General features: G+C 41.4%; 1 protein-coding gene across 1 annotated transcript; it reads left to right on the forward strand.

The window, feature by feature from the left end:
• The first annotated feature begins 22,450 nt into the window (after window positions 1-22,450).
• LOC141658552 (F-box protein At3g07870-like) lies at window positions 22,451-24,370 on the forward strand. The gene is made up of 2 exons (XM_074465482.1): window positions 22,451-22,516; window positions 22,874-24,370. The coding sequence occupies exon 2, from the start codon at window positions 22,937-22,939 to the stop codon at window positions 24,173-24,175; it is 1,239 nt and encodes a 412-aa protein (XP_074321583.1). The 5' UTR covers window positions 22,451-22,516; window positions 22,874-22,936; the 3' UTR covers window positions 24,176-24,370.
• The last annotated feature ends 415 nt before the right edge of the window (window positions 24,371-24,785 follow it).

The following is a 24,785-nucleotide window of genomic DNA, read 5'->3' on the forward strand; positions in this document are numbered from 1 at the left end:
ACAGTCTAGCCGATGCAACCCATCGGCCTGTCACCTGGGTCTCGGCCTGGTTACCAGCCAGCCGGGGCACATATCCGCGTACTCATATCCAAGGACCCTCGGCCGGCCTGCCATAGGTCCATCGGCCGAGGGTAGAACGGTCTTTCCACCTGCTAGCCACTTGGCCACTTGGCCACTACGTGACAAAAGGTGAAAGTCTACAAATACTCCTCAACCTTCATTGAGGAAAGGATCCACAATTTAACCTAAGAATCACTATTCATCTGGTAATATCTTCCTTATCTCTCTACAATATACTCTTAGCCAAGTTACAACTTCTCTCTAAGTTTACTGACTTGAGCGTCGGAGTGAGTACGCTCGGCCAAAGCCGAGCCCTCAGTTTGCTCATCGTTTCAGGAAAGATCAAAGGAGGATTCAAGCAAAGACGTCATTCTACAAGCCACGAGTGGTAACAAATATCTGCTCTGGAATTACACCCGGAACAACGCTATATTGGACAAGTGATAATGTGATAACGAGTGAGATATTTGAAAAAATTATGAAAAAATTAATGAAAATATATTTGAGGTTTAAGATGTTTTAAATAATGTGATAACGAGTGGAGATTTGTACTTTTTTTTTTTGAAATCCCAAAGAGGGTTATCATATATTATCACGATCAGAAATAACACAATCAACGATATGATGCGGCATATCATTGATCCAAAGTTTTCAGCCTACTAACATCGACCTAAAATGAGCAAGTTCATGAGCTACGCTATTTAACTTCCTACTAACAAAAGACCACGAAATAACATCAAAAGCAAAACAACAAGACAAAATATCCGCAACAATCAAATGAAAATCGCTCCGACCTTGCGCTTTGGACTTCAACGCATCCATAAGAACCTTGCAATCACTCTCGACTACAATCTTTGATATTCCAGGCTTGACCGCCTCCTTCACACCTTCAAGAACCGCCACCGCTTCCGCTATCCTCGGCTCCATAACCGCCATGCTGAACTCCGTAATCCCCCACCCCACAGCACCTCGCCCCTACTGTCCCTACACACCATCCCCATTCCCGTCCCCCAACCTTCTTTCGTGCCTGCATCCACGTTCAGTTTCACCACACCATCAACCGGCTTCAACCAGCTCATCTCTCATGCTACCACCCTTCCCCTTAAAAACTTCGCACCCCCATCAACACTCCCCTCTGCACCCCCTTCCGCATATGCCACACCCTCCATACTTTCCCGTCGCAAACTCTCCACCCTTGCCACCACTCTAGCACCATCAACCCTCACGTTCTCAAACACCCATCGATTCCTCTCCTCGCATATACCCCAACATCCCATCATTCAAGTACGATGATCATGAATAGGTAACTACCACTTCTTAGTTATAATTAAAACTGGTGTATTTTATTTTAAAATATTGAAGTTAAATCTAAGAAAATAAGAGTTGAGAAAGTTAATTTATTTTTATTTATAAGTAAAGATATTAAATGTCATATATGAATTATATTTTTTTTTTTTCAATTAGAATAACAAAATTTTCAAACATGTCGCGCGAAGCGCGGGATACTACCTAGTAAGGGGCACGATGTTTCTAGAGAAAAATAGTATCAACATGTTCGAAAAATTTTATGGGCAAAAAGATGTATGTTTTTAATAACAAAATCTTCAATTATAATAACATCACGGTTTGAAAAATAGTTGATATCTAATTTTAGCGGATAAGGGTGGATTTTAAAGGAAGGGGCAGTATGTTTCTAGAGATCTTTTGTTAAATAACATCACGGTAACTTATTCCAGGCTTCCAGCACAGCTTTACAAATGATCTGGGTTCAAACCCTAGTGGTCTCAAACCGTTTACGAGATTAAACCCTAGTCTGTCTTTAAAAGTTATAGATTTGTCCATAAACTCGTTTTTCTTTCAAAAGGTCAGTATTTTTTTTTATAAAGCCCAAACAAAACCTAAAAGGCAAAAATTAGTCTCAAAGTTGTCGATATTAGAAGCACTAATTGCGTGCTCACTGCTCATCAGGAGAAAAATAAAACGGGTTAAATAACGTCTCACTTGCATCCCCTTGAATTTTATCTTTGTCTGCTACCCGCAAGTCTCATCGCTACCGTTCGATAGCAAAACCCAAGGTACATTAGAACATAAGCATTAAGGTAATTCTGCCACCGTTTTACATAAGCGTTAATATAAACCCTTTATGTGAATCCGGTTTTACAATATGTTTAGTATAGCGGTCTTACAATTGATAAAACTCGCTTTGTTAACTTTTTTGATTAATTAGTGTTGTGCTTTTTTGTACCATTTGATTTGTTAGGAACTCCCTGCAAGCCTTCTATGACGAAAGTAGATGAAGAACATGCCTCAAAAAAAGGTAAATTTAATTAAAAATTAATTTTCGTAAATTTGAATTAGTAATTGTGCTTTTTTAAAAATATTGTTTCTCAGAAACATATTAAAGAGACGTACAGATTATACCACCAGTGTTTAATCTACGATATAATCTCTATTTTCGAAAATAGCATGATGTTGAAAAATTATCGTGTTGCATAAGAGCCCCAATTGTAACTTCACAAATTCTGGTTTACAAACGTTGTAAAAAAAGAATAATCTACAACAAGATTTTTGGTTGTATTACAACTGACAACGGTTATAAACAAGACTAATTGTTACCCTTATATTTCTACGCCACAGTCTAACTTATTGTTACACTTTTTAACATTATGATCAGCGAAAGTTACTCGAACAGGCACAAAAAAACAAGCGAAAGAGGATGATTGGAAGGTATTTTACCGTCCTTCCATGCAAAATCGTGCACGAGATTGCACTGATGCTACCATTCACCTCAATCATACCGCTGAGACGTTCGTGTAAGTTTTTGTACAATATTCTGACGGACACTAAATTCGTAGATATGCATTTGACTCGCGAACTTCAGAAACCCCCTGGATATCTTTTTACTCCGTTCTTCAAATCTTGTCGAGGGAGACGGGAAATTTATATTGTCGAACAGTCAGGAGACAAGTTGAATACCTCGAAGATGTTTGAGTATTCAACCAACATTGAAGTTAATAAAATGGGTCGGTTTCAGTCAAGTGGAGGTTTAATGTGTGTGTATATGACTCAATCGAATTGCTTTCGTATCTTCAATCCAAATATAGCAGAGGAAGTTCAGGTTCGTGATTCTCCTATTTTCAAGAAATGCCGTCATTGGTGGTTCTTCTGTTATTCCCCGTCTACCAAAGAATATAAGATTCTCAAACTCGGAGTATTGTTAAGAAATAACAGCATCGAATCAACTGTTGGTGCAATTTATACACTCGGCTCAAACATTTGGAGAAAAATAAAACAGAATATTCCTCATCAGTTTTTTGATACTTTTGTTGAATGTCAGGGGAATCTGTTTTGGATGAAAAAACGATGTTTAATTTCTTTTGATCTTGTTTCCGAGGAATTTCATGTGATTACAAACTGTGGGTTTTGGATGAAAAAACGTACATCTTTTAACTTAGAGAGAGTTAAGTGTGTAGGTGTAAAGGCGGGTCGTCTTATAAACATGGGTCACACTATAGGATGTATACATGATTACAAACTGTGGGTTTTGGAAGACAGAACCAAGGGCATATGGATAAAAAGGTACGAGTCTAAAGATCTCCAATCGTACAGATATCGCAAACTTGTTGGTGTCTTGGAGAATAATAGTGTGTTTGGCTACTCGGAACTTTCAACAAAAGTATTTATCAAATACATTGGGTGTAACCGTATCACGATCAAGAAAATCGGCAAAGGTATGAAAAGAATAGCGTATGTTGCTCCTCATGTCAGAAGTTTTGTATCTCCCGTTAGAATCATGGCAATGGGAAAAAATAAGCAAGTCTATGATCATTGCCATGTCGGCGACATTAGTCACGAGAGAAAATGGGTATTAGACACACTGAAGTTGGGGGATGATGCTACCGAAGATGATCTTTTCCACAGAATGTACGAGGTTCTGAACTTGCAGCTACAATTAAAGGGATAGATAGAGACCAAAACTGAAAAAGCGACAAGGTTAAAATTGGATTTCATATCGGAAAATATTTAAATATATAAACTAAATTTCAACATGTCAAACAGGTCAACCAGGTCAAGTCATTTTGAGTCGGGTCAATTTCGGGTTTGTAAGAGTTTCTTGACCTGGTCAAAATTGTTCTAAATGGCTTGTACGAAGTAATTTATTTGTTTGAATCTTTTGGGTTGATTTTTGACTTCTTTGGCTGAAATTATTTGGCTTGAATTTCAACTAATTTAGCAAGAATCTTTGTTACAATGGCCGAAATTTTGTCTAATTGTCAAAAAAAGTTTGGTAGTATTTAGACCAAAAAAAAAAAAATTGTACATAGTTTCTCGCAAAATTTCAAATGTTAGGTGGTATTTACGATATTGGGCTAAGAAAACATGGTCTAAAGAGAAAACGATATAAAAGAGCAAGCATTCGACATGAAAGGCGGCGTTTGATTCCGTTTGTGATATTGAAAGTTTAATTTTTATTTATGTAGTAATGATGATCGTTGTGCTATTTTTTATTTTATGTTTTTGTGTGTTACGAATTGTACTATGCTTCTTATTTGTTTCGTTTTGTCATAAAGTTGGGCTTTGCCCATTTGCTTGCCAGTGAACTAATAATTGAATGGCGAAGCCACCATACAAGCTTGATGCTGAGCTATAAATTATAACGACAGTCGAGTTATATTGCGAATATTGATATCCGAAATGTAACGAAATTTACATATTGGACTTGTGAACCTTCTCTCGGTTAACTTTATAGTCAAGTTACAATGAACCCAACTTGATATCGAGGTGATAAGATTAATGGCAGGACAATCATTATTAAGCTTAATATTGATTTAAGACACCGACAAGACGGAGATTTGGGTACAATGGGAATACTGCCAAGATTTGAGTGAACTAATCAAAACTATCTACCTTCTTGGATACGCTGACATATACGAAGTTTTTGCTTAAATGGGGTTGAAACCCAAACTATTTAAAAAAATAGTGTCGGTTTCAAACTATTTACCAAAAACAGGTCCACGTCATTATTGCGGGTGGTTTTTCGTGCACACCATTGAGCTAATAACTTAAACAAAGACGTGCATATATGATAAGGGAAGTGAGAAGAAGAGAATGATGGTGGTATTTCGTTATTTGGTGGTCGGAGCAAGGAGAATGGCGAGCATGAAAGTAGCTTGTCAAACACCTTAATATGGCACTAAAGTTGGCTGGTGTGAGTGGTAAGGGCTCTCATCTCTTAAACAAGTGTTCAGGGGTTCGATTCCTGACTCTTGCGAATGAAAAAGCCAAACTTGGGAGGGGTCAACCCATTAAATTGCATTCAGTACCCCGAAGGAGATTGTCTCAGCTGTCGGTAGGGGATACTCCTGGTCAACACAAAAAAAAAAACACCTTAATATGGCAAGCATTTTGATTAGTTCACTCAAATCTTGGCAGTATTCCCATTGTACAGAAATCTCCGTCTTGTCGATGTCTTAAATCAATATTAAGCTTAATAATGATTGTCGTGCCATTAATCTTATCACCTCGATATCAAGTTGGGTTCATTGTAACTTGACTATAAAGCTAACCGAGAGAAGGTTCACACGTCCAATTTGTAAATATCGTTACATTTCGGATATCAATATTTGCAATATAAGTGTTAAAATGAAAAAAAAGGGAGTAATTAGTTATAGTTTATAAAGATGTAAAAATTTTCAAAATAAAAAAAATTGTATAAATAGAGTAACCATGAATCTACATAGTATACCAGCCAGGTTTTTTCTTGGCTTTTGATTGCCGGCTGAAATCAAGGGATCGGATTGAGAATTTTTTTGGTGATGTAGGGTCCCCCATTATCATTGAGTGAATTAATTGCCCTCTCTTCTATCTTCTTATATTCTATCACTATTATACGTAAGCAATTTTCCTCCTCTCTTTTAAACTCCAACAAAATTAGATTAAAATCTCAGAAATACCTTTCCATGAAAATTGAACTATGAGCTCTTTAATACAAGATTAAATTTAAAAAAAATCAAATACTACAAATATATTACCTCAAACCAAAAAAAAAAAACAAAATATAAACTATAACAAAATTAGCTTAAAATCTAAAGAAAAACACCTTTCATAAAAATTGAAATCATGTATATTTAAATTCTTAAAAGTTAATATTTCTCGGATTTATATATAATATTTTGAAAGTATCATTATATATAAATATTAAAAATAAAATAATAATATTAAATTACAATATGAACATAATTAAAAAAAATTAAAAAGAGTTTTACATCTAGGAAATTCACTACAAACCTAGAAATTTTAAAAAATTAAAAAATTAGGGCTTTAATTACGATTTGTACATAATAAAAAATTTGAAACAAATATTTGGACAAAAAGAAATTAATCATAAATGTATAACAATCGAAAAAATAATATAAGGAGTAAAATAAATACGATATCAGTAAAAGCAATAAAGTAATCATGTATAAATTGAAAAAAGACGTCCTGTAAAATTATTATTTTTCAAAATAGTATATTTATTTAAGAAAATAACAATATCACGATCATAATTATCTGCAGATTTAACAATTTTAAATGACATGCAAATTAACGATTGCTTTGAAAATTTATTTTAAAAACATTTAAAGTTATTACTTACATGAATCTTTTTACAATATTTAACCCAAATATCTTCAATATTGACCGAAAATATCTTAAATATACAATAAATTGTGTTTAATAAAAAAATGGGAGGACGATTGGAAGAAGGTAGATGATGAAAACCCATATTTGAGGAAGATGAATGAGGGTATGAGTGGCGTTAAATACATGGGTTTAATTTGGAGTTTTCTAAGAGAGGGTAATGAATGAGAGTGAGATGCGGACAAGGTAGACGGTATTCATTAGTAAATACTCCGTATGAACTTAGGATTTGTTTGGGGGGTTGGAGGTGGCTGGATAATACGGAGTAGATAATGAGATTGTATTGTTTAATTTTGTCTTGGGTTACAATTTTTATTTAAGTTTTTTGGCCTATAATATATGTTAAAATTAATAAGATTTCCAGATCTAATAAATCGTTGACCGAGTTAGCGACTTTAAAATTCAAGTCTACGTTAACACATTTTCATTTTCAACAACTAAAAATTCAATTTTTACCTATTTTAGTCATTTCTTTATTTTTATCTTTGTAAATAAAACACCATTTATTATGACGATAAACTCGTATATAAATTACGAGAGGAGTAAGTGTACATCTAATAATAATATGGAGAGGGATGAGATAGAGTTTGCTGTGGGATAATTCATATGGGAAAAAATGGGTATGGTTTTAAATTGAATTATGTTATTACAGGGCGAGTGTTCCAATGTTTTTTCGGATCATGAAACCCATGTCAGATCGGTCCGTTCATGAAAAATTGATAATGTATCCTAATTTATATTATGAGATTTATCTAATCCATATATGCTTATTATTTCGTCTAATATATAAATCTACTAAAATTTCATGACATTACGACATAACAATTTAATGTGTATTATATTTTGAAATATATGTTGTTCCGGGTGTAATTCCAGAGCAGATATTAGTTACCACGCGCGGCTAGTAGAATGATGTCCTTGCTTGAATCCTCCTCGCGGTCTCCTGAAACGATGAACAAACTGAGGGCTCGGCTTTGGCCGAGCGTACTCACTCCGACGCTCAAGTCAGTAAACTTAGAGAGATGTTGTTGTAACTTGGCTAAGAGTGTATTGTAGAGAGATAAGGAAGATAATACCAAATGAATAGTGGTTATTAGGTCAATTTGTGGATCCTTTCCTCAATGAAGGTTGAGGAGTATTTATAGGCTTTCACCTTTTGTCACGTAGTGGCCAAGTGGCCAAGTGGCTATCAGGTGGAAAGACCGTTGTACCCTCGGCCGATGGACCTGTGGCAGGCTCGCCGAGGGTCTTGGATATGAGTACGCGGATGTGTGCCCATTACTGGTGGTAACCAGGCCGAGACCCAGGTGACAGGCCGATGGGCTCCGTCGGCTAGGCTGTCTGAGTCGTTGACTTTGCTGTGGATATCTTTGACCTTGCTCAATATGTTGACTTGGTCAGCGGTGCAGAATATGCCCCATCAATTTGCCCCCAGCATAGTCTATGCCGTGGTATGGGCTCCGATGTATGTTGAGCGTATATTCTGCGTAAGTATTTTTGCAAAATTTTTCTGCATCGGCTCCTTCTGATGCATCGGCGTGGTTCTTGTTAGGCCGTACCATATCCCCCCTCCACATGGATGCGTAAAGGGTATCCGATGTGGGAAAGAATGTGTGTTGGCCGAGACCGGTGAGAGAGTGCGGTTATTTTTGATTGCCCCGCCGTGCTTCCCGGCTTGGTCGATCATGTGGCGGCGGAGAGCAGTACCTAGGAATTTGTTGAGAGAGAGGAACAGGCGAAGAGATGTGAATGGGCGTGTTGAATACGCTTGGTCACTGTAGCATTGATTGACATTTAACTGTTGCAACGATTGACATTCCGTGGTTGCATGTCTGACACGTGTTTGTTCGCTGATTGGTTGACGCTTCATGGGCTGTGCCCTGATTGGTCCTTCTTTGTGGGCTTTTCCCTATAAATAGGGCAGTTATTCCGTGATTTTGGCCACCAAATTCATTTTCTCAAATTTTTCCTCCAAGATCTTCATCTCTCTAAACTTTCAAGGGTTTCCATTTCTTCTAATCTTCAGAGTTTTTGATCCGGCGAGTGTATTTCTTCAAGGTAATCAAACAAATTTTCTTTTATTTCGTTAGTAATTGTTGCGAACATGTCTTCTGTTGATGCTGGACCTAGTAAACCCGCGTCGGGGGGCCCTAAGTCTCCTTCTCCTGAAGTTGATCCTCAAATTCTTGAGGAATGGGAGGACTCTGATTCCTATGGTGATTTTGGTGATGATTTCGGTGATGAAGTGGAAAGGCCTCGTCCTAATGAAGGGAGGCGATCGTCTGGATCACGGCGACGCTGTAAGGTCCGTCTTGATCGTGCTTGGACTCATAAGCTCGATTGTTCAAAGCGAGTAATTTTTCGAGGGCCATTTTTTCTTCGGTAGGGGATACAAAATTGTTATCCCTGAGGAGGGTCAGGCCGTTTGTTGCCCTCCATCGGGCCACACCGGCGTGTATATGCGGCATTTGGAGTATGGGCTCCGGTTTCCGCTGAATGGGTACGTTATGGCCATTATTAGAGCCATGAACGTTGCCGTTGCACAACTGCACCCGTTGGCTATGAGGACCATAATCGGCTTTGTCTGGCTCTGTCTCTTCAAGGGAGAGGCCCCAACGGTGAATTTATTCCGCCGGCTTCACTGTCTCAAACCATTCTCGGCGCGTCGGATGGCACGGTGTGCAAATGGAGCGGGTTATGTCTCTGTCGACAAACTTTCTTCTTGCAAGGATCGCAAGGCGGTGGGTGTACGTTAAGGTGCCGGATGACTATCCGCTGCCTGCTCTTTCCAAAGACCGAGTTAACTTGCGGTGTGAGACTCAGGCGGAGCACGACAGATGGGTTTCCCGAAAGAAGCTCAAAATGGATGCCAGCAGTGTCTATCTCAAGGAGGATGAGAGGCTGGCAATGAGGCTCTTTGAGGTGGACAAGAGTGGGGTGCCGAAAAGATGGATTCCCCGACGAGATCATCCTTCGGGATGAGCCGCTCTGCCATGTCGGCCTCATACCGGCCCTAGCACAGGGTGAGTGGGGTCGGTGTGAGGCCCATCGCCGCTCTTAATGCTCTTGTTCCTCGAATTTCGATTCATTTCCCTTACTTTAACTCTTGCTTTGTTTCTTTCGCAGACCACTTTGGAACGGACTTGTCTGAGGATATTCTCTGGAGAATGGGGCTGCACAAAGATGGAACCGTTGCTAACTTGCATCCCAAGGCTCTAGCCCACGACCGTAGGACGTCGCCGAATGATCTTATGGAGCAGCGGCTGAAGGGCTTGAGCGTGGAGGAGGCTCAGGCGAAGGTTGTTAGCGGCGTAGTGCATCGGACGCGGAAAACAACGTCTTCGGCGGCGAAGACGTCGACGCTGGTTCCACCTCCTATCCCCCCCTTAAGAAGGTGGAGATTGTTGATATTCCCGATGAGGGGGACTCTGATGCGGAGGGATCTCCTCTCATCCGTAAGAGGAAAGAGACAGCCTCTACCGCTGGCAAGGAAGTGCCTCCTCCGGCCAAGAAGGCCAAGCATGGTACCTATCTATCCTGTGGCTCAAATTTATCCAGGCTTTCTGATATGTCGATACGCGTTGATACTGATGTTTTTATTAAATTTTTGCAGACCAACCGCAGTCGGCTTTTGCTCTCGTTGGGCAGCAGGGGGAGGGGTCCTCTGCGCAGGTTGGTGATCAAGGCGCCACCGTCAACCCATCATCCCGAAGGCTTCCTTCTCCCGGCCCTTGGTGGTGGTCAAGTGTTACCACCGTCCCTTCATCCCGGAAGGCTTCCGTCTCCCAGCTTATAGAGGAAGGCACGAAGCTAATTAGGGGGAGCCGGCAAGGTGGGAACGTGGTTACCGGTGCTCGTCTCATGGAGGGGAGAAGGCCGTGGCTCGAGCTGCATTTATGAGCGTAATGCCACTAAGCGGTGGCTGCGTCGGCGGCTGGATCTCCTCAAGGAGCGGAAGCTTAGGGGAGATCGAGAAGGCGCTCTTGGCGAGAGAAAACTCGGGGAGGACGACTGAAAAGGAGGTCCTTGCCGAGAGAGCCAAGGCCGAGGCTGCGGCGGCCGAAGGCTGCGAAGGCTTTGGAGAAGTGTGACCTTGTTCGGGCGTGCCGACCTCTATCTCCAGCAGAGGAACGAATCCAAGGGCCTGTTTAAGGCCCAGGCGGAGGTGATTCGGGGCAAAGAGGCCATCATCAAGCAGAAGGAGGAGGACATTGAGATGCTCCAAACCGTCATGCTCCCCAATCTGTGCGCTGAATTCCGGGACTTGGCCGAAGGAGCGGCTAGGGAAGTGATCGGGGAGCTTTTCCCTCTTGATGGTTCCTTTCCGTGGGGCAAATTTGACGAGCTGCTTGACGACAAGCTCGAGGCTAAAGAGAAAGCCGTGGCGGAGAAGGCCAAGGAGGCTGTGAGAGCGAAGATGGAGAAGGAGGCGGCCGCGGAGAAAGCTGCTCTTGCTGAGAAGGCTAAGGCGGCCAAGGAGGAAGCTGAGAGAATGAGGGCGGCTGATGACGCCGAGGCCAAGGCTGAGGCTGCTAGGAAAGCTGCTGGGTTGCCTATTGAAGAAGATGCGGTTACCGCTACTGATGGTAAGCAGCATCAGGCATAGGTTGCTTGATGAGAACAAGTTCACAGCAGATCTGCTTCAGCTCCTCACACACCATCATGTGCTGCTTGATGAGAACAAGTTTATAGCAGATCTGTTTCAGCTGTTCGGGAGCCGATCATTAATCCCTTCCTCCCCGCCATCTTTTGGTGCTTCGAATGACATAATTGTAGCTTTTGCTTTTCTCCTTGTATTTTGTACCACTTTGGTAGGTTGTGTTTTGGTTTATCCCAATGGGGGTGGCCGTCATCTCCATTCTTTTCGCCTGTAAACTGTTATTATTAATAAGAGTTCGTTTCTTTTGCCTTCGGCATGGCCGAGGTCTTTATTTCTTTTGAGCGTCTCAACGGTATTTAGTGTTTCCACTTTGCCTCTGGCTTGACCGAGGTCTTTTCTTGTTTTTGTCTGAGTTGCCCTCTTACGTTACTAATTGAGCGTCTCTTTTTGTTTCCGCCTTGGCTTGGCCGAGGCAGTTTAGAGTGTGTATCTCAACTGTTTTTAACGCTTTTAAGGCATTTTGATCTGTTTATCAACCCGTCCGGGCGCGACGATCATGCATCTGCTTTCTGATGGAGACCGCCGCTCTTGTCGGTACGACAGTATGAGTCGGCGTCTGTTACCGGATAGCGTGTTACGCGGCGTCTACCACTTGGGTGACTGCCACAGCGCTACATTTCTTCATGGAGACCACCGCTCTTGTCTATGACAGTGTGAGTCGGCGTCACATTTCTGGATAACGTGTTACGCGACGTCTACCACTTTAAGTGCTTTGCCAAGAAGCGTCTACTATTTGGGGTGGCGCCACGGCGCTACATTTCTTCATGGAGACCACCGCTCTTGTCCAATTGTGAGTGTGAGGCGGCGTCGACCTCTTTCTTCATAACTTGCCGCTCTTGTCGAATCGACGAGTATGAGACGGCGTCGACCTCTTTCTTCATAACGCGGCATTGCCGCTCTTGTCGAATCGCGGTATGAGCGGCGTCGACCTCTTTCTTCATAACGATTGCCGCTCTTGTCGAATCGGACAAGATGAGACGGCGTCGACCTCTTTCTTCATAACGCATTGCCGCTCTTGTCGAATCGACGGTATGAGACGGCGTCGACCTCTTTCTTCATAACATTGGCTGCCGCTCTTGTCGAATCGACAGTATGAGACAGCGTCGACCTCTTTCTTCATAACGATCTGCCGCTCTTGTCGAATCGACGAGTATGAGACAGCGTCGACCTCTTTCTTCATAACGTTGCCGCTCTTGTCGAATCGACAGTATGAGACAGCGTCGACCTCTTTCTTCATAACGTGCCGCTCTTGTCGAATCGACGGTATGAGACGGCGTCGACCTCTTTCTTCATAACGATGCCGCTCTTGTCGAATCGCAGTATGAGACGGCGTCGACCTCTTTCTTCATAACGACGCTGCCGCTCTTGTCGAATCGACGGTATGAGACGGCGTCGACCTCTTTCTTCATAACGATGCCGCTCTTGTCGAATCGAAAAAAGTATGAGACGGCGTCGACCTCTTTCTTCATAACGTTGCCGCTCTTGTCGAATCGCAGTATGAGACAGCGTCGACCTCTTTCTTCATAACGCTGCCGCTCTTGTCGAATCGACAGTATGAGACAGCGTCGACCTCTTTCTTCATAACGATCGCCGCTCTTGTCGAATCGACGGTATGAGAGCGTCGACCTCTTTCTTCATAACAAGCTGCCGCTCTTGTCGAATCGACAAGTATGAGGCAGCGTCGACCTCTTTCTTCATAACGATGCCGCTCTTGTCGAATCGACAGATGAGACGGCGTCGACCTCTTTCTTCATAACGATGCCGCTCTTGTCGAATCGACAGTATGAGACGGCGTCGACCTCTTTCTTCATAACGACTGCCGCTCTTGTCGAATCGGCGGTATGAGACGGCGTCGACCTCTTTCTTCATAACGTTGCCGCTCTTGTCGAATCGACAGTATGAGACGGCGTCGACCTCTTTCTTCATAACGACTGCCGCTCTTGTCGAATCGACAGTATGAGACGGCGTCGGCCTCTTGCTAGTGATTATGGGAAAAAGAACGTTTTGTTGGGAGACTTGGCCGATTTTCACATTAGATATAAAAAAATGCGTCGGGGTGTCCACAGCCATTTTGGACACCTCCGCCGCTACACAAGGTCATCTAGTTCCCTAATGCTTTTTCGGTGGCGCTCCTTCCCTGTCAGCCGTCGGTCGCGTCCATGAGGTCGCCCTCCTGTTGTAAGGATGAGCTTTTCCCCCTCTCGGATTGCTTTGCCACTTTGAGGGATTGCATGTTGCATCCTCTGGCAGATACCTGAACGTTGACCGCCTCGTCCTTCTCGTCCTTGGAGACGAGTTTATGCGCTTCCCCCCGGTCCGAGATATACATTAGTGTCGGGCCGGATGGACATTCTGCGTCGGCCTCACTCGAGTGACTCGGCCTATGAGGACGCGTTGTAGGCGGACGAGCCGTCAATGGACGACGAACTCGGCTAGGACATTCTTAGCCGCACTCCCTCGCCGAGCATCCTTTGGCAATTTGATTGAGCCCGGGGGTATCGGGCCAGCCCCGGAGAAGGCATGCACGGTGGATTGGTACAGGGCTCAAGTCCTTCACTTTCGGCCGAGGCTAAGGAAGCACTCCCGAACATGATGTTCGCGTAGGCGCTGTGTCAATCGGGCACCTCTTTACCAGGTGGTTGGATATGTCCAAGTTGACTACGAGTGGAGTCATTTGTGAGGGGCGATGACTCCTCGTAGTCCTTCCTCCCAATAGTCATATCGGGAATGTCGGGGGCGGTCGCCGTGTTGGGCACAAAGTTGATGGCCTGATACAGCTCGTTTAGGTGCCGTTTGTGCCCATGAGCTGACCCGCCGTTTCGTTTCCCGATGACCACATTGATCACTCCTATCCGTTGAAAACGGATTTCTTATCAGCCGGCGTGGCGTCGGTCTTGGCCTTTGGCCACATACTTGTCGAGGCTTCCCTTCCGGATTAGCTCTTCGATGGCATTCTTCAGATGCCGGCAGTTGTCAGTGAGGTGGCCGGTGCTACCGTGGTACTCGCAGTACTGGCTCGAGTCACCGTCTCCTTTTGGCTTGGGAGGCCGTTCCCACTTCTGGCCCTCGCTTCTACTCAGGGCGAAGACCTCGGCGGCCGATGCGACCAGAGGGGTTTTGTCATGGTAATGCCTTTGGTAAAACATCCCCGAACTCCCCGGCGCCCGTCGAGTCCTGTTTCTTGGCGGATCTATCGACCGTGACTGTTTTGTCACGGCGTTTCTCATCGGACCGTGACTGTTATTGTCGCGGCGTCTCTCATCCGGCTGTCATCCCGGGGGCTTTTCTTCTCTGAGGGCTCGGCCTCGCTGGGGCCTACCCAGGTCTTGTGGTAATCTTCCACCTTGATGGCCTGGTCGGCCATCTTCCTAGCGGCGTTTAGGCCCAGGCCCCCGTGCTTGATGAGCTCGTCTTTTAAATTTCCCTTCGGGAGGCCCTTCATTAGTGCGAAAGCCGCCAGTTCGGGGTTGATCTCCCGAATCTGCTGAACCTTGCCGTCGAACCTCTTCACATAGCTTCGTAGAGACTCGCCCTCCTCCTGTTTGATAGTTAGGAGGTCCGACGTCTCCACGGCCGTTCTTTTGTTGCAGGAGTATTGGGCTACGAAGGCGTCCCTTAGGTCGGCGAAGCAGTATATCGAGCCGTCGGGAAGCCCCTTGTACCAATTCTGAGCCATCCCGTGCAGAGTTGTCGGGAAGACTCGGCACCAGACTTCATCGGGCTGTTCCCATACCGACATGTAAGACTCGAAAGCCTCGGCGTGGTCGGTTGGGTCGCTATCTCCTTTGTACGTCAACGCCGGCAACTTCAGCTTGGCTGGCACGGCGGTGTCTAGGACATAATCACTGAGGGGCTGTTTGACCACGTGTCGAATGACACGCGGCGACCGACTCCTCGCATTCCTAGTCCGGCTTCTCTCCTCGTAGCGGGAAGGACTCCTTCTCCGACTCGGGCTTCTTCTCCGACTCTCCTGAGTCGGGCTTCTCCGGTTCCTCCGGGGTGTGCCTCGTCGGTGCTGCGGCGACGCTGTCCTCTCATGGGTGCGAGAAGGGCTTAGGTCCACCACGTCCACCTTGGGCTCTTCCGGCGTCTTGATAGGGTCTGCTTCTCCCAGTGCTCCGTTCAAGTTTCTTGGAGTCACGTTCTGGGCCCTGGTCTCCTGGACGGCTTCCGCCGCTCGTGTCGGCGTGCTGTGTGGTGGTGTACTCCCATTAGGTCCGGGAGTGTCTTCGATTTTGCTACGTCAACTACCTGTCCCATGATGGTGACCTGGTTGACGGGCGGCGGTGTGTCCGGTATTATCGGCATTCCGAATTCCGGTTGGACTACTCCGCCGGTGGAGGGTTGCACTACTCCAGAATTGTGAAAAGTATCATCTTGGTGTGGTTCGGTTTCGTCATTCACGAATACCTCTTGTTGTTTCGACATCTTCTTAGCTCTTGGGGTGGGTTTTTTTTTGTGTTTTTGTTTTTGTTGTTTGGGAATGAATGTGACTAGCTTCTAGTGTCTTCCCCATGAGGGGCGCCAATTGTTCGGGTGTAATTCCGGAAGCGGATATTAGTTACCACGCGCGGCTAGTAGAATGATGTCCTTGCTTGAATCCTCCTCGCGGTCTCCTGAAACGATGAACAAACTGAGGGCTCGTCTTTGGCCGAGCGTACTCACTCCGACGCTCAAGTCAGTAAACTTAGAGAGATGTTGTTGTAACTTGGCTAAGAGTGTATTGTAGAGAGATAAGGAAGATAATACCAAATGAATAGTGGTTATTAGGTCAATTTGTGGATCCTTTCCTCAATGAAGGTTGAGGAGTATTTATAGGCTTTCACCTTTTGTCACGTAGTGGCCAAGTGGCCAAGTGGCTATCAGGTGGAAAGACCGTTGTACCCTCGGCCGATGGACCTGTGGCAGGCTCGCCGAGGGTCTTGGATATGAGTACGCGGATGTGTGCCTGTAACACCCCAAGTTATTGAGAGTAAGGTTGTCCCACATCGGGGAATTGAGGAGGTTGTGATATGTTTATAAGGGATTCCACCCACCACTTAGTAACAAGGCCTTGTGCTTTTGGGCTTAAGTGAGGACAAATAACGGCCCAAAAGTGCACATCCCATCTTATTGGGATCGTGTTACGACGATGGTGGGTCGGGTTGTTATAAATGGTATCGGAGCGACCACTGCGACCGTGTGGTGAGCCCGTGGTCGGGAGTACCGGGTCACACACCTAGCGGGGAGGATTCCGGGCTTGGCTGCGGTCGAGTTGGAGGCACAACGAGGACGTTGTGTTCTTTAAGTGGGGGAGATTGTAACACCCCAAGTTATTGAGAGTAAGGTTGTCCCACATCGGGGAATTGAGGAGGTTGTGATATGTTTATAAGGGATTCCACCCACCACTTAGTAACAAGGCCTTGTGCTTTTGGGCTTAAGTGAGGACAAATAACGGCCCAAAAGTGCACATCCCATCTTATTGGGTTGTGTTCGACGATGTGGTGGGTCGGGTTGTTATAGTGCCCATTTGGTGGTGGTAACAGGCCGAGACCCAGGTGTGGCCGATGGGCTCGTCGGCTAATTTGTGAGTCGTTGACTTTGCTGTGGATATCTTTGACCTTGCTCAATATGTTGACTTGGTCAGCGGTGCAGAATATGCCCCATCATATGTTTTAAATTATTAGTATATCAACAATCATATTTGTCACAATATTGACTGTTTTTAATCACGCTCGCTTATACGATTCTATATATGCTCATGTAAATAGCGTTTATTTTTACGACCCATGCATTTTTTTGCACGGGTTTAAAACTTTGCGTTACGCAATTTAGCATTTTACGTAAACTAGTTTTAATCCAGTGCAAAAAATGGACGGGTATTTTTAATAACGAATTCTACTAAGAAACGAGAAAAGAGTAAACATCACGTTCATAAATACATTAAGTTAGATATAAAAATACATTATTCTGGACAGATTAAAGAATATAATTACTTCAAAAATTGTAAAATATAGTATATTATAAGTACATAATCTGAAATCACATTATATTATTTCTATTCAAAAATCGATTTTTCATTTGCAAGTTAATTTTTTTTTGACTTAAATTTGTACAAAATTAAAAGTAGATTTTTTGTTGAGTATTGTAAAATTATTTCTTAAAATTTAAAGTGCGGGCGCATAAAATAGATTTAAAATGACAATTTTATTAATATAATAATGCAACCTTGGTATAGTGTTTTGTAAAACTTGGTGAATAGACATATAAATTTGTAAAACTAAACTTGCAAAATAAAAGAATTGAAATTAATTAATTTGTTTTTTTCAAATGTGGCCCACCTAAGCCTGTCAAACGGGTCGGGCGGGTCGGGTCATACTGGTTGGGTTAGAATACGGGTCGGGTCAAATACGGATCATGTCAGATACGGGTCACGGGTCGGGTTAGGGTCAGAATACGGGTCAAGAAATAATTTTTAACGTCTGTTTTAAACGATTTTTTTAATTTAAAAAACTAAAATATATTTAAAATTATTATTTTAATCATACTCATCATATACAATAATTATATTGATATAAATAATTATTAAAATAAAGTTTTTTTAATAATTATTTTATTATTAAATATTATAAAAGTTATATAAAATTGACTTTTTGGTTTAATTTTTAATTTTAAGTATTAAAAAAATAATTTTTTAACTATATTTTCAAATATAATATATAAATATTAATATTTTTAATAAAATTCATGATTTTTCCTTGACCAAACGGGTCGACCCGTTCGGGTCGGGTATCGACCCTAAAATAACGGGTCATTTCGGGTTCGGGTCAAACGGGGCGCAGGTCGAAAAAACCGGGTTTGTAACCCTAAAAAACGGGTCGGGCAGGTCGGGTTTTCGGGCCGAGTCGAATTTTGACAGGTCTAGGCCCACCACTAACAAAACAAATGCATGTTTTCTTTAAATCTCTCAGCTAATAAAAAAACTTTAAAAAAGTCGGCTTTTATTATACCCTCCGATAACTGTTTTTTTTTTTCTTTCTTTTTATCAAGTATATCTAATTTTAGCGGGTAAGGGCGGATTTTAAAGGAAGGGACACTATGTTTCTAGAGATCTTTTGTTAAACAACATCACGGGAACTTACTTATTCCAGCACAATTTCACAAATGATCTGGGTTCAAACCCTAGCGGCGTCATATCGTTTACGAGATTAAACCCTACTCTGTCTTTTTTTTTTTTTGGTACGCTAACCCTACTCTGTCTTTAAACCCCCCAAAACCAAAGTTATAGATTTGCCCATAAACTCGTTTTTCTTTCAAAAGGTCACAGTAATTTTTTTTTAGAAAGCCCAAACAAAACCTAAAAGGCAAAAATTAGTCTCAAAATTGTCGATATTAGAAGCACTAATTGCGTGCTCACTGCTCAATGCCTCTTTTTTTTTTTTTTTTTTTTTTTCTTTTCCAGAAAATCTATTCACAAGAATAATCATCAGAAAAATATAAAACGAGTTAAATAGCATCTCACTTGCATCCCGTGAATTTCATCTTTGTCTATACCTTCAAGTAACCCAAGGTACATTGTAAAGAGAAAATTTTGGTCCAATTTGAGATGAAGTATTGAAGGGTGCCTTAAATACTTGCGTTAATCTGTTTTATATAAGCGTTAATATAAACCCTTTATGTGAATGCGGTTTTACAATATGTTTTGTATTGCGGTCTTACAATTGATAAAACTCGCTTTGTTAATATTTTTTCTGATTAATCAGTGTTGTGCTTTTTTGTGCCATCCATTTGATTTGTTAGGAACTCCCATTTGTTAGGAACTCCCAGCAAGCCTTCCATGATGAAAGTAGATGAAGAACATGCCTCAAAAAAAGGTAAATTTAAGTATAAATTAATTTTCGTAAATTTGAATAAGCTACTTTAATTGTGCTTTTAAGAAAGATTGTTTCTCGGAAACATATTAAATAGACGAATTGACGATATAGTCTCTATTTTCTAAAATAACACGATGTTGAAAAATTATGGAGTTGCATAAGAGCCCCAATTGTAACTTCACAAATTCTGGTTTACAACCGTTGTAAAAAAAAGAAAAAAAAAAGAATAATTTACAACGAGAGCTTAAAACCATTAAGCAAGACTAATTGTTACCCTGATATTTTTGGCTACGCCACAGTCTAACTTATTGTTATGCTTTTTAACATTATGTTCAGCGAAAGTTACTCAAACAGGCAAACAAAGCAAGCGAAAGAGGATGATTGGAGGGTATTTTAACGTCCTTCCATGCGAAATCCTGCACGAGATTGCATTGATGCTACCATTCACCTCAATCAAATCGCTGAGATGTTCGTGTATGTTTTTGTACAATATTCTGACAGACAATAAGTTTGTAGATATGCATTGGACTCGCGAACTTCAGAAACCCGTTGGATATCTTTTTACTCCGTTTTACAAATATTGTCATGGGAGACGGGAAGTTTATATTGTCGAACAATCAGGAGACGAGTTCATTACCTCGAAGATGTTTGAGTACTCAACCAACATTGAAGTTAATAAAATGGGCCGGTTTCAATCAAGTGGAGGTTTGATGTGTGTTTATATGACTCTATCGAATTGCTTCCGTATCTTCAATCCAAATATAGCAGAGGAAGTTCAAGTTCGTAATGCTCCTATTTTCAAAAAATGCCGTCACTGGTGGTTCTTCTGCTATTCACTGTCTACCAAAGAATATAAGATTCTCAAACTCGGGGTATTGTTAAGAAATAACAGCATCGAATCAACTGTTGGTGCAATTTATACACTCGGCTCAAACATTTGGAGAGAAATTAAACAAAATATTCCTCATCAGTTTTTCGATAATTTTGTTGAATGTCAGGGGAATCTGTTTTGGATGAAAAAACGATGTTTAATTTCGTTTGATCTTGTTTCTGAGGAATTTCATGTGAGTTGCGGCCCTCAACGCAAACGTACTTCTTTTAATGCGGACAGAGTTGAGTGTGTAGGTTTAAAGGCAGGGCGTCTTATAAACATGGGTCATACTATAGGATGTATACAGGATTATATATTGTGGGTTTTGGAAGACAGAACCAAGGGCATATGGATAAAAAGGCACGAGTTTTTAGATCTCCTAAATTACAAAAATCTCCAACTTGCCGGTGTCTTGGAGAATGGCAGTTTGTTTGCCTTCGAAGGACTTTCGCCCAAGATTTTTATCCAAGACATGGGATGTGAAAGCATCAGGGTCAAGAAGAAACTCGACTTAGACGAGGATTTGGAAAGAATAGTGTATGTTGCTACTCATGTTAAAAGTTTTGTGTCTCCTGTTAAAATCATGGAAATGGGAAATAAGCAAGTCTATGATCATTGCGATGTCGACGACATTAGCCATGAGAGAAAATGGGTATTAGACACACTGAAGTTGGGGGATGATGCTACTGAAGATGATCTTTTCCACAGAATGTACGAGGTCTTAAAGGGACGGAAATTGAATAGGTGATAAGCTTAAAAATGGATTTCATATCGGAAAATACTTGCATACTCCGTATATAAACTAAAATTTTGACCTGACAAACGAGGCAATTAGGTCAAGTCATTTTCGGGTTTGTTAAAGTTTCTTGGCCAAACACTACAAATTGTTTCAAATGGCTCGTAATTTATTTGCTCGACCCTTTTGTGTTGATTTTTGACTCCAATGGGTGAAACATTTTTTTTATTATTTGGCCAGAATTTCTTGCTAATTTGGCTAGAATTATAGTCATTTATAGATATCGAAAAGGTAATCAATTTAGAATTTTTTGGCAAATTTTGGTACGTGGTCTATAATTTGTGCTTAATTGATGTTTTTATTTTTGGTACGATAAAAAAGACACATCGTACTTGAAAATCAAGCTCCAAGAGTACCATGTGCAGAAATTTTAAAAGTTGGATACCATTTGCAAAGAATTTTGCTTTAATACCCAAACTTCTAAAATTTTAGCTTTTATATTGTTAAATTCTGGATCGTCTTATGTAAGGGATTTTACACTAATAAAGTGAAACTGATCTCTAAATAATTAAATAAATAAAAAAGAAAAAAAAAAACGTCTACCAAAAAACCCGCTTAACACAAATTATTGTGTAAGGCCTTTTTACTTAAGAATTTACTCTTGTTCGAACCGTATTTGTTAAGATGAATTTAGGTTGTATAGGACCTCAAACTAGACCGGGCAAATTTTGACCCGACACGATCTATTTTTGCAAGGGTCAAAACCCAAATTACTCAAGCCGTGACCAATTTGACCCCAACGCGAAGTGACCTGTTATTTTAGGTTGACTCGACCCAAAAAATTCGACCTGCACCGACCCGACACCCAAACTCAAGACCCGAGCTTAGACTTGGAAAACAGGTCGGGCTAGGGTCGCCTTCCGTCAATTTTGGGGATTGGTCGGGTCAGGTCATTTTAGGTTCGGGACAACGATTATTAAGATATTTATGGAATAATCAGTTTGCAACAATAAACATTCGGGACGAGTTATATGGGGTATGATCAATTCGGATTCATGTCAAAATTTGGTCTCAAGTTCAGTGTCAGATCAGGTACGATTCAGGTTATTCGGGTCAGGTCCATTTTGCCAGGACTGCCCGAGCTTGACTCGAACCTGAATAGACCAGACCCAATATAACTCGATCCAAATGTTTATTGTTACAAACTAATTATTATCCATAAAGAACTTGATAATAATTGTGGGTTGACCCAAAATGACCCAAAGAGTATTAGGGTATGTTTGCATAAATATTTGGGTAAGACGGTTTATAAATAAGTCGTGGTGATGATATTTGTGAGAAACCAACGTGCGCCTTAAGTGTCATCGCTGCCGTTCAACAGAGAACCCCAAGGTACATTCAAACTTTCATTTATCATCTTTTATTAACTTTAGTATAGGGTAATTTCTGCTGCATGTTTTCTTAGAGTGATTGCTGTATTGTATATTGCGAGAAAATATTGGTCGAAACTCGAAATTGAGATGAAGTGAGTCTAAAATTGATAAATCCAATTGTTAAATTTTAACGTTAATTGGTGTTTACGTTTTTGTGAACTGCTAGGAATTGCCAACAACTCTTTATGGTGAAAGTAACGGAAAAACATTCCCCAAATTCAGGTAACTTCAGTTAAAAACATTCCCATCGTCTCTATCACTTGTTTGATTTTTAATTCCTTGTGAGCATGTTTTAATTTAAAGTAGACAAATAATTGAGACGGAGAGACTACCCGATACAAACCGCACCGTAGCTAGGATGCTGGTTCACCAGTGTTTATTTTTCCTGTCCGCAATGTGAATTGCATCATGAATCATCGGGAAAATAGTCTCTTTAAAATAATCGGTCTTGCGTATATCTAATAGACAACCTTAAACGTTTAGACTTGCGGTGCGAGGCTAAAAATTACGGAGTACCAAAAATATATGTTGAAACATTGACGAGTTTAATATTTCGTATAATTGGTGTTGGATATATAGGTTATACAACAATGTCGAAAACTGTAGTGAGACAATGGTCGGACATGCTCGAAGAACAACCAAATGAGAGTGGTTGGAGGATATTTTGATAGGCTACCATGTGAAATCCTGCACAACATTGTACTAATGCTACCGTTCGACTCAATCATACAACTGAGGCACTCGAGTAAGTTTATGTACAACTGTCTGACAGATGCCAAGTTTATAGATTTGCAATTAACTCATGCACTTCAGAAATCTCCTCGCTATCTTTTTACTGTACATGACGAAAAACGAGGGAATTATAAAATGTATACTGTGGACCAATCAGGAGGTGATCTTACTACCTCCGAGATCCTTAAATACTCAAAGGACAGGTATGAGGGTCTTCAATCAAGTGGAGGTTTGATGTGTGTCTATTCGAGGGAATCAAAGAGCTTTCGTATTTTTAATCCCCATATAAGAGGGGAAGTACAAGTTCTTGATGTTCCTATAAATAAATATTGCACTAACTTTAAATGGTGGTACTTTACTTATTCACCGTTCACCAAAGAGTATAAGATTCTTAAGATCGGGGTATTAAGAAGTGAGAACAAGACAGGGGACACGGTTTTTAAACGAAATGTAGCTTCGATTAGCACACTTGGTTCCAACATTTGGCGGGAAATACAGAATGTTCCCTCTTACCTGTCTTTTGATTTATTCACAGAATGTCAGGGGAAATTGTTTTGGGTAACGGAGTCCGGTTTAATTTCATTATTTGATCTGGTTTCTGAAAAATTTCATGAAATTCCTGGCCCTACACTCAGACCTGCAAGTACGGGAGATAGGCTTATAAACATGGGTGACACGGTAGGATATGTATATAATTACAGGCTATGGGTGTTGGAAGATAACACAAAGGGTCTATGGATAAACAAGTACGAATTTTCAATACCCCCGTTGGACATGTATGCTCGAGGGCTTACGGGTATCTCAGGGAATGGCGGTTTGTTTGGCTTCATGGAAAATTTAACCAAGGTCTTCTTCAGCCAAGACATGAGTTTTACAAATTTCAGGGCAATCAAAATTATATTAGACAAGTATATAGGTAAAGTGACTCGGGATATGATATCGGTTATCGGTCCTCATGTAAGAAGTTTAGTTTCTCCTGTTCGAGTTATGGAAATGAGAAATAAGCAAATTTATGATCATTCTGATCTCATGGACATTAGTCTCAAGAGGAAATGGATATTAGAGACTTTGAAGTTAGATCACGATGCTTCTGAAGATGATCTTTTGAACGAAGTGTATAAATTCATGCGGGATACGACGACAAACTAAAACCGAAAAGGCGGAGGCTTATAACAACGAATCTGATAAATTTCAACTAATAGTTTTGCAGAGAGAATTTCAAAGCTATGATCAAACCGTAATGTAATATGGCATTACATTGTTACGGGGCTGGAGAGAATTGATTTTTATTTTATTTTCATATTGTTAAATTAAATATGAAGGATAGGATTTGTGCCTCGGCGTTTTTGAATAAGGATTCATTTGAGTCGGCTCTAAATCATTTTGGAACTTAAGGCAGTGTTGTAATTGTTGACTTGTTGTTCAGGGTTTTCATTATTCAGGACGAGGGACCTTGCTAGTCTTTCATCGTTCCGCCACTGCATTAGGACGATAAAGCTATCTTTTGAATATTTGAATTTTATTTATTTTTATGTTCTTGCTCAACATAATATGAAGGTCAAATTATAAATTTTTATTGTGAGTGTGATACTTCTAAATAGTAAAACATCATCCAAACGATGTCAAAAACATAACAGGCATACTACATTGCAAAGTACTCCAATATATCATTTGTTGTGTATTCAGATAAAGAAATGTAAAGAATAAAATGGAACGGACTGAAAAGGAATACGTAAAGAAACAAATGGATCGGAGAAAG

Source organism: Silene latifolia, chromosome 6, assembly GCF_048544455.1.
Source record: "Silene latifolia isolate original U9 population chromosome 6, ASM4854445v1, whole genome shotgun sequence".
NCBI classification, from domain to species: domain Eukaryota; kingdom Viridiplantae; phylum Streptophyta; class Magnoliopsida; order Caryophyllales; family Caryophyllaceae; genus Silene; species Silene latifolia.